The sequence below is a fragment of the Paramormyrops kingsleyae genome, chromosome 2 (assembly GCF_048594095.1).
Source record: "Paramormyrops kingsleyae isolate MSU_618 chromosome 2, PKINGS_0.4, whole genome shotgun sequence".
Lineage (NCBI taxonomy): Eukaryota > Metazoa > Chordata > Actinopteri > Osteoglossiformes > Mormyridae > Paramormyrops > Paramormyrops kingsleyae.
Genome location: NC_132798.1, coordinates 13,938,075 through 13,948,374, shown reverse-complemented (window position 1 = coordinate 13,948,374; position 10,300 = coordinate 13,938,075). Strand labels below are relative to the sequence as shown.

At 40.6% G+C, this 10,300-nt stretch overlaps 1 protein-coding gene across 1 annotated transcript; it reads right to left on the bottom strand.

The window, feature by feature from the left end:
• Window positions 1–332: 332 nt before the first annotated feature.
• Window positions 333–8,029, bottom strand: LOC111856619 (DDB1- and CUL4-associated factor 12-like). Its single transcript, XM_023836735.2, has 9 exons — window positions 7,599–8,029; window positions 4,379–4,675; window positions 3,813–4,055; window positions 3,541–3,601; window positions 3,225–3,415; window positions 2,992–3,057; window positions 2,476–2,638; window positions 1,884–2,062; window positions 333–1,708 (listed from the first exon to the last, which is right to left on the bottom strand). The coding sequence occupies exons 1-9, from the start codon at window positions 7,653–7,655 to the stop codon at window positions 1,550–1,552; spliced, it is 1,416 nt and encodes a 471-aa protein (XP_023692503.1). The 5' UTR covers window positions 7,656–8,029; the 3' UTR covers window positions 333–1,549.
• Window positions 8,030–10,300: the final 2,271 nt, after the last annotated feature.

The window sequence follows — 10,300 nt, the reverse complement described above, 5'->3', positions numbered from 1 at the left end:
AGAATGTGTAACCCATGATACTTAGAAAAATGGTAATGCAAGAAGTAATATTGCTTCACATAGTGAAATAGATTACCTTGCATTTTCTTCCAAACCATTTGGAATTGACCACAAGTTTAATTTAAACAATGAGAAGTCACTTCCTTAAAATACATGGCCACCAATGTGATCTTTTCTTAACCAAACATAAGTGTCTGTTATAATGTTAAGAGCAAACTTCACTGAATAATATGGCTGATATACAATGTTTTACCTAAAGCCATTGGAATGACTGTTTGCATCTGTTGTTAGATGTGTAGGCTTTGAACAAAACAGTCAAGAGCAACACCCACTTCAATAGAAAAAGGTACATCAGTAGTCTTTTATTTTAAATACTTTGTTTTGCTCGACGTGTAATTTCTTCACTTCATTTGTAAAAACATGGTTGTGAATATAGAAAAACCAGGCACCACAAACTCTTAGCTTTATGCATGTGTAATATTTGCACACAATTTAAAAATAATTTTATAAAAGTGATGGTTATTTGTCATGTGGCTGTAATGGTGTGTGTTTTTTTCATATTATACAAATAACTTCATAAAAGACAAATGTCAACCAGAGTTAGTCTTTCACAGAAAGACAGGCCTACTGAGTAATGGAGGACAGAACAGCTTGATGGGAAAAGGGAATTCCATGAGAACACAAAGACAGACAGACACACACACACACACACACACACACACACCACAAGATAATACAGGGTGATTATAGTGGAGACACCTGTCAGAAAAAGGGAGGCTATAATAAATAACTGACAATTAAGACGACTAAAAAATAAATGATTATGAAAAATCAATCATAGTAAATAAAACTGGGTGGGGGACTCAAGCCCAAAATCTTTCAAAGTCAAAAAAAAAAAAAAAGGTTTCCCTCCATGTCATGGTACCACTCTAAAATAGCAAATAAAATCTCTGCAGGATTGAAAGACTGTGGGAGAACAGGGACAGTACCTGATTAAATCATCTCATTATTCTGATGTTCCTTTCTTTATATTCCACCTTTGCAAGACATGCAATCATCCTCAATTCTCCCTTAGGTATTAGCCAAACAGATTCTGCTAAAAGCACTGAACACAATAAAAGAGGGAAATACATTTTCTTTAAGCCAAAATATAAATATATTAAATCTCCAAGAATCTGGCAGAAGATTATTCATTTCTCCCCATTTAGTTAAAAAAAAAAAAAAAATCAGTGAGCTGTGTCCGAAGCTTACTTCTTCACATCACCCCCCCCACACCCCCCCTTTTCTCCGTCTAAACATAAAGCCTTATTAGGCAAGCAAAGACCTTCCACAAGCGAACAGAGTAAGTATATGACTTAAAGACATAACCAAACTTCATAAATCAAAAGGAATACCTAATGCGGTTTCTGAGAGAATAATGCGTAAAGAAAGCATCAGTGGAAACAGACAGATTTTTGTGGGATGAGAATGATTTTCAATGAGAGAACAGTCAAGAGGAAACAGAAAAAAAGTCTTTGATGAAAAGGCATGATGATTATACATTTACACGCTAGTTCCACAGCCCGGCATAATTCCCATGAAGACCAGAGCAAAGGGGGCCACCAGCCACAAAAAGCTTTGTTCCGGAGGCGTCGTAGCAATGCGTGTACACAGCATTGGGAAAGTAGCTGTTGTCTGAGAAGTAACTCCTCCATGTCTCGTCATGGTTCTGAGAAATAGGTGAGACACCCAATGAAACAATTGCTCCTCATCACCAGACTAAGGCTGCTACTACATAAACTACAAAAGACAATGTTTTGTTAGAGACTAAGACACAGCAAAATTCACATAGTTCTAGAGTTAGACATGAAACGACAGTTCAATGGAACCAAAGAGGGACTGACCAGCCAACCCTTGCCGGTAGTTAGCTTAAGGACTCCCTCTCCTGTGCGTGACCAGCATCCACAGTTTGAGATGTTTGTCTCTCCTATAAAGCGCTGGGCTCGGATGTCGTAGAATAGCAGGGAGCCTTGCCCTGTGCCCACCGTCACAACATGCTCGTAGAAACTCACAGACCGGATGCCTGAACACAAAGCACGTTCATCACTGATTAATACCCTTTTCAAATGACTCTGAATCTGTATGAAGGGTCATGGTAATATGAAATGGCCTTGAAAAACAACAGACTGAAATCAGAGCATTTAAGGTTTTTTTTTTTCCTAAATTAATTTTGAAGAGAATAAAACCATCTATAATAATTTGGACCCTTTGCCATCAAGAAATGGACTCTACACAGATCAGCTACTTTAACCCCATTTACAGCAATACCCACATTTCCCATTTCTATGTAAAATCTGCCTCCTGCAGTTACCTGCACTAGATTACTAAGGAATTTTAAAAGCAAGTTACCGAACAGAAAATGTTTGCATTGTAAAAGTATTTTTTCTGCTCAACCCAAAATTAACATACCTTGTATATATCAGAAAGTGCACTTACCACTGCCCTGTTCCTGAGAGTCCACAGACTTGACGTTGTGAAGAGGTTGGCGAGGGTCCAGGAAGGACACGTGTGCCTGGGACCCGACAGCGTACACGGACCATTCCTCCCCGTAAGCCAGGCACACGTTCTCTTTGCAGTGTGGTAACTTAGTCGAGAGCAGCTGCAGAATGAGAGGAAAGTTCCCATTACAAAGTTCTGTTAATAGATTTACAAATCAGTGAGAACTATAGTACAGTGAGCACTGCTAATTCAGACCTCCTGCAAACCTAAACACTGATCATTTAGCCAAGTAACGAAAGGAAACCCAGAGCAGCTAATACTGCAATGTTTTACCAAGTGAAAAATCAGTAAGCCACGGGTTAAAGGGCCAATCAGCAACCAAATACACACGATGATTCTAATCATGATAGCGTCATAACTTTCATTTTCTCCTAAGCCAAGTATTAAAGAAGCATAAGCCAGCCAAAGATACATAAGGCCCAAAGACAGCCATCTTGATAAAACGGCATTCACCTTGCACAGACTATGCTCTGCTTCCCACAGGTGGAAATACCCATCCAGGGACACAGCCCCCAGTTCCTGAAACGGAATGGTTGATTAAAGCAACAATAAATGATAACAAAATGAGTTTCCTAAAAATGGTAATATTTATCTGCACAGATTAGCATCAGAATATAATGCAATACATATTAAATTTAGGAAAAAAAGTACTGATATATGCCACCCAAAATCAGAAAACCAGCTACCTTGTTGTTGTTGTTGAAGGCAAGTGCACGCACTTTGCAGTTGTAGGGGTTAGTGTACTCCTTAGGGAGGTCTTCCAGGGCACGGTGGGAGATGTGAGAGTAACTGGGCACTCCATCATCCTGGCAAGCGTTCCTTTGACTGAGCACCTCCTCTGACACCTCCCACAGCCCCATGGAGCCATCCCGGGATCCTAGGTATTTTCAAAGGGATGGACAATTGGAGCAAAAAGAAATATTTATATGAATGAAATATGTAACATGAGATATGACTTCATATGTCCTTTATTCACTTGTCAACCTATTTCACTGCACTTACCCGATACAGCCATGGTATCACTAATCCACGCAATGGAGAAGATCCAGTCATTGTGCCCATCCTAAGAGGATTAAACAAACAGACAGAAGGTATTGGATTGAGACCACTGTTATCCCAACGCCCCTCAATGACATACTTAATTTAGACACCTCTAACATCTCTTACACACAGCTGGCTTAAATACATTTTGAAATATGTGGAAATAAGATAAGTATGTGAGCAAACAAAAATGAACACACGTAAAGTTTACGTATCCCATATGTAGCACTTACATCTCCTACACAAACAGGGTCTAGCGTTGGCAAACTGTAGATAGCCAGACTGTTTGGATTGTCTCCACCGGTAGCCAGCAGGGTCCCTGAAGCGTTTATCTCGATGGCATGGATTCCACAGCCCTGCTGATCTATCCCAGACACTGAAGAGACCCTAAACCCTAGCCCTCCATCATGGACCTCCCTGTCCTTAAGCATGGGTATTTTGGTGATCTGTCCAGTCAGCACATCCACGATAAAGAGCTGCAGGAAAATGACAAGTGCATTTAATATTATTTAAATTCACATGAGAACACTAGACAGACACCCTCACAGAAAGACAGACGCATGCACAGATAGACACCCTCGCAGAAAGACAGACGCATGCACAGATAGACACCCTTGCAGAAAGACTGACGCATGCAGACAGACACCCTTGCAGAAAGACAGACGCATGCAGACAGACACCCTTGCAGAAAGACAGACGCATGGACAGACAGACAGGTACCCTCGCAGAATGACAGATGCATACACAGGCAGGCAGACAGACAGAAACAGGCAGACAGACACTTTCTTTTTCCTCTGACCGTGTTGCACTTGGTTCCACACACCACCTGCCGCTGGTTGAGCCACTGGGACGCAAACACCTTGTTGAGGCATCCTAGGGAGAATTCCCTCTCTCTCAGCATGGCCGGCAGCCGGGCAGCAGCAAATCCCCGCAGTCTGCGCTGGAGATGCCGCTCATGCTGCTGCCGTGGCTGAAATTCCCGGCCTTGGAGGGCACACACCACAGAGCGCTGCCGGCGCCATGACAGCCGCGGGTGCTGCGAAGAGGAGGCGTCGGTGGAGCGCAGACGCTTGTAACTCGAATGGCACCAGCCCAGCTGTCAAAAGAGGCATTCATGAAGTGTTACTTAAATGTATGCCGACATATGATCCAGTGTCAGTTAGCCTCATTCAGTATGACAGTGTATGCTTTATTTGCTAGGTTATATCAGGCGATTATGAAGCTTAGGTATTATTAGATATTATTTCCAGCATAACTGTGTGACCCTCTCCATTGAGATGCTGCTGAACTACGACATGCATACACAGACATGCATTTGATACGTTTCTGACATTGTTCCTTCATCCTTAAGTATTTCAAAGCTAAATGTGTGTAAAGCACATGGCCCGTCATGCTACCACCTTTCCAGACTAAAAGAACCATTTTGAATATCTCTTAAGAGCTTTATGTTGCCCATAATTACTCAAAACCAAGTGTGTAGATGATGGGAATGATGAAGAAGGTAGTGATGATGATGATGATTATTATCAGTGTTTCCCTTACCATTATATTTGGGGGGCGCCCCCCCCCCCCCTTGGCACCTCCTGCCCCCCCCTTGAAGGTCAAGTTAATTTCATTTTATTTTCTATATAGCGCCAGATCACTACAAAAGTAATTTAAGGTTACCTTTCCTATAGAACAGGTCTGTACATTGTGCTTTTATTAAATTGCCTTGTAGAACTGCCAGACTGGTGACGCAGTTTTAGGCGGTTTATTTTTCCACGCAATGAGAGGTCTTGCATATATTGTGTCATCTGACTGGCGCTTCTGATCGGCCTTTATAGACAGCGCCGGTCAAATTGGTTAGAATGAATATCAGCCGATAATGATCGATGGCCGATCAAATGAACCGCCCTTAGTTTAGCTGTCTCTTTCTTCGATGCCACAACAGTGCTTATCGATTCCACTATATACCAGCAACGTAGTATGTGGCACGCTCCACTAAGCAAATTGAATAAACAAAGATTCGCCCTGGTGACTATTGTGCATACATCACATAATTGCGATTATGGTGCGATGTGTTATTGTGCAGCCCTCTTGTTCCCCTGTTTGTGTTTTGATGGCTTTGTCGGTGCTTGAGCTCCATTGCTGATCACCAAGGAGGCGATATTTCATCGCAATGCAAAACATGTCACAGGGGGATACAATGCCAAATTACACTGAACTTTCATCAAGCATTTGTTATATTAATAGAGGAAAACCGTGATAATTATTGCTATAGTTTTATCACCCAGCCTTAAATGTAAGACACTAGCAGATTCTCAAAAAACGAATTTGAGAGAAAAACCATAATAGGGCACTGGTTCATCCAGTATACCAGTTTTAATTTCCTGTATGGTATGAATCGTTCATATACCATCATACTGCAGCATAGCTGAAACAACAACTGTAATGCTTCAATAGGCAGCAAATTATATTATATTGTTCACTGCTAGAAGTGCTGTGGATTGTTGTGCAGAATGTATTGAGAGGGAATCCCTGCTAACTCTGCGTACCCTTCACACTGACAGATATAAACACAACGATTCTACATATATAACTGTTCAGCATTGTAGTATTTATAGCTGATTCACTGTGCCTGAAAATTTAGATTACATGTGATATAACTAGTTCTGCAATTAAATTCATATCAGTAAAGCAAAATCCATAAATACCGATTTCTCATGGCAATAATTAAGATCATGCCAATTAAGCAAACATGTAGTAATCAAAGTAAATACACAATAAAAAAAAAGTTATCTAATAAAAAAAATATTGGTTATACTATCAAGCTAGATGTAAATGATTTATAATTAATAAAAACACACCTTTTCAAAAACATTTGCGAACATTTTATTGATGTAAATATTTGCTTTATCCCATAATCAATCAAAAGAAGCAATGAGCTGAAGTCACCTCTGTAAAGTCAGAATTGCTGTAGCATTCATTTAACAGGAGGAAAGTGAAAGACACTATGTAGCATGCACTTGTCAATGAAGGGTCACCTCCAACCTACCACTGGCTCTTTGTATCTGATCATGATTAAAACTGCATTCTTTAAAAAAAAAATTAAAAAATTAAAAAAAAACACAAACTACATACAACCAAGCCACCCAACACTTCACAGGGTAAAAAGAAGGAACACAGGAACACATTTCAAAATTCACTCCACCGCTATTTTCCGTAAATGTGAAGGACAGTAATAGGGGGACTGGCAAATCTATATTGTTATCTAAAAAGAAGAAGCATTTGATTCCACATTAGAAAAGCAAGTAATAATCGATTTTTCTATCAATGATTTATTGAAAGTTGACCCTTGGACATAAATCTATTACCCAATAACGAATAATAATGTCAATAACGTTAATAAGGTAAATAAAACTTTAATGCCTATCATTCAGATGTCGATTTAGATGCATGAAACTTTTGCTTCTCAGTTTGCTCTACAGGAAGGCGAATAATTCCCAAAAATGACCAAGTACTTTTGACAAATAATTCCGAGGACCAGACCACATAAAAATAGCTACATACACAAACAATACGGGCCGCAAGGTACCGGTGCATATTGTCATTCCTAGTAAATATATTGCTATCTTCGTTTGTACGCAAAACAGATAACACCGGTGTGACACTGCAGATAATATGCACTAATGCCAGTGTGCAATTCAAAACAAGCGATTAATTTACTATAATAGACTATATTTTATATTTATTAGATCAGTATGTTTGCTGTTAGATAAATAAAAAATGCATTATGGGATACATGAATCATCTGGCCTGACCCAGTAAATTCGATTTTCGAAAGATTATAAAAGTAGCGTATTTTACCTAGGCCAACTCGACACTTCCCCGTGTGAAATCGCAGCTTTAGCTCAGATTTTATATCGGGCTTCTCGCCAAGTGATTAACATATAATGCGGTAGCTCATCAGCCCTGTTTTGTGGGCAGCGGCGAACTGGGTCAAGACCGAGGACAGCGCGACCCCGTCCGATCCAGCCTACCTGTTGTTCCTTGGACTCTGCCGCCTTCCTTTTCCTGCTAACTGTTTTTCTCGCCATAGTCCGACACACACAGGTCCCTGACCCACATGGAGGACAGCACTGGCGCCGGGTACTGGATCATATAACGGCACTCCGTGTTTTTTTTCGCTCGATGCGAAACAGATGACCTAAGGGCAACCGTGTCGCTCGTTAGCACTACGGCTAACTACTTTAAACACGACGGACAAAACGTGGCCCTACTATCGTCGGTTTACCCCTCCCTCAAGTAAGCAGCGAAACACCCCCTAAATAAATGTCTATGCAAGTTTCCCTACAACATCTACCAAGGGCTTCATAATAGCCCTTCGGCCTGCTTAGCAAAGCGCTCCTGCACCGACCTAAAATTGTCTGAACGCTGCGTCACTAACAGCACCGACCGGGCGTGCGCAGGCGCACTAAACTCAATCGTCGACAAACCAGGGGGCCAGACGTCCTTGCTTCATTAGCGACTTTAGCACTGTATTACTTTTTCCCTTTCTCTTTCAGATGGCTAGTTAAAATAACTTAAGACCGAGCCTCCTATTTTCTCCCTTTTAAGCCACCAGGACTATGTTATGCAGCTAGTGTCGCTTTCCTGGGCATTCGAGTCCGCAGCAAAAGCAACATCGGGGATAAGAGAAATTAATTCAAAACTTACATACAGGAAGCAAGAACAGTAGGAGGCACAAGGCGATGTAGGGGCCGGTTCTAGTCCTAGCACTGCGAAATTACTAAAATAAAAAGTAACATCTGTGATTTGAATAATCAGTGACCTGTTGAGAGAGTAATATAATCATGATAACATTCATTTATCTGACTTAAAAGCTTTGAGATATTTTTTCTTTCATACCAAATAGGATAGGCTCCAGATTCCCTGTCATCCTGTAATAGATAAGCAGGTGGAAGATGAATGAATCACTGGGCATGAGCAGGCACACTGAATACCAAAATGATCCCGACAGACAATTAAACCAGTTCCATGATGATATAACAGTAAAGTTACACTCGGCATGCTTCTGTTACCCATTTCTGTAGGATGCCAAATTATCTCTCTGAGATTTCCTTCTGCTCCAGGCTTATCCAGTACAAGCTTGCGGTGACATGGAGCCTATCCCAGTAAGGTGGTCACAAGCTAGGGAACTCCCTGTATAGGATGTCAGACGCCTAATCATTTACTAAGGGCAATTCAGAGACACCTATACCGCCTGTTTTAAATTAAGTTATTAATTCATTAATAAACTTATTTGACCTAGGGGATGCAGTCTGGGTACTCAGAGGAAAAAATACATGAACACAAAGAGAGATCAGCTGGAAAAAATTAGACTACTCAGGAGTTTCCAGTACACTAGAACTGCCTTCTGTATTAATCTATATACTTTAAATATTCAGACTTTTAAATGTTATAAATAGCTATGTTTTTGTTCTTATATGACAGATATTTATGAGGTGATTGCCTTGGTTTAACATTGGAAAGTTGGAAGTTTTGTTAGAAATTGTTTTGATGGCTGTCTCTGTGCTCCACTGCTGATCCTGACAAGCAGTCACTGAGAAAGTGAGAAATTGTATTTTGTTGGAAATTGGCATTTGTGATTATAAACAACCTCATGCAAAGTGTCAGGCATAAATATCCAGTTCTGTGAGACTCAGCTATATAAATTACAAAAGGGTTGTTTCGCCAATTTCCATCCATCCACATATGCAGTACAGGGTCACGGAGAGCAGATGGTGACAGGTTAAAAAAGTTGCACTTGGTACCTTTAAAGCTCATGCACAAATTCATATTAAATAGTTCTAGCAAAACAGGCAGGTGCTCAGGCACCCCATTGTGTGTGCCTGATGGTGTATCATCAGTGTGTCTCATAGGGTTTGTCAGTCCACACTGAGCACAGTCACTCACTACTCACCGTGGAAGGAAAACTGTGCAGAGGTGGGTAGAACATGCAAACTTCACACACACAGAGCCAGGTACCCACTGAAAATTCACCAGTGTTCCACAGTCTGTATCTTTCTTACTTTAGGTAAAGACATTCACAGGAGCAAACACTGTCATAGGTTCAAAGTTTAACAAAAGAATTTGCCCAAGATGGTTTAAATTAAAATCGATCCATTATAATCACACTATTGTAGTTTTAGTGCCACACATGCAAGAGAACTTGGGTCAGATCCAAAAATAAGAACCAGATACATAGATACCATGCATACAGGAGATCATGAAGCGAGCTGTAGGCCCCCCAACTGGAGGTGAATTGTGACTGGTAACTGGCTCTAAACATCTCATTTGAAAGAGGAAGAGCAATGCCTCTCTCTTTATCCCACTCTTCAGTGTCTGTGGTGATTTTTGGAGAAGCAGAGATCACACTGGAAAGCTTGTTTGCAACCCCATTTCCAAAAAAGTTGGGATGGTGTGTAAAATGCAAATAAAAACAATGAAATGATTTACAAATCATATAAACCCATATAATATGATGATGAAACTCCCAAATTCTTTGTAAAATTACATTGAGGAATAAAATTCTTAAATTGTTGCACAATTTGCACACGCGATCTGTCACAGAGTGGTGAACCTCTCCCCATCTTCACTGCACAGAGACTCTGCTTTTCTGGGAGGCTCTTTTTAAAACCAATGATCTTACTGACCTGTTGCTGATTAACCTAATTAATTGTGAGATATTCAACCAGGTGGT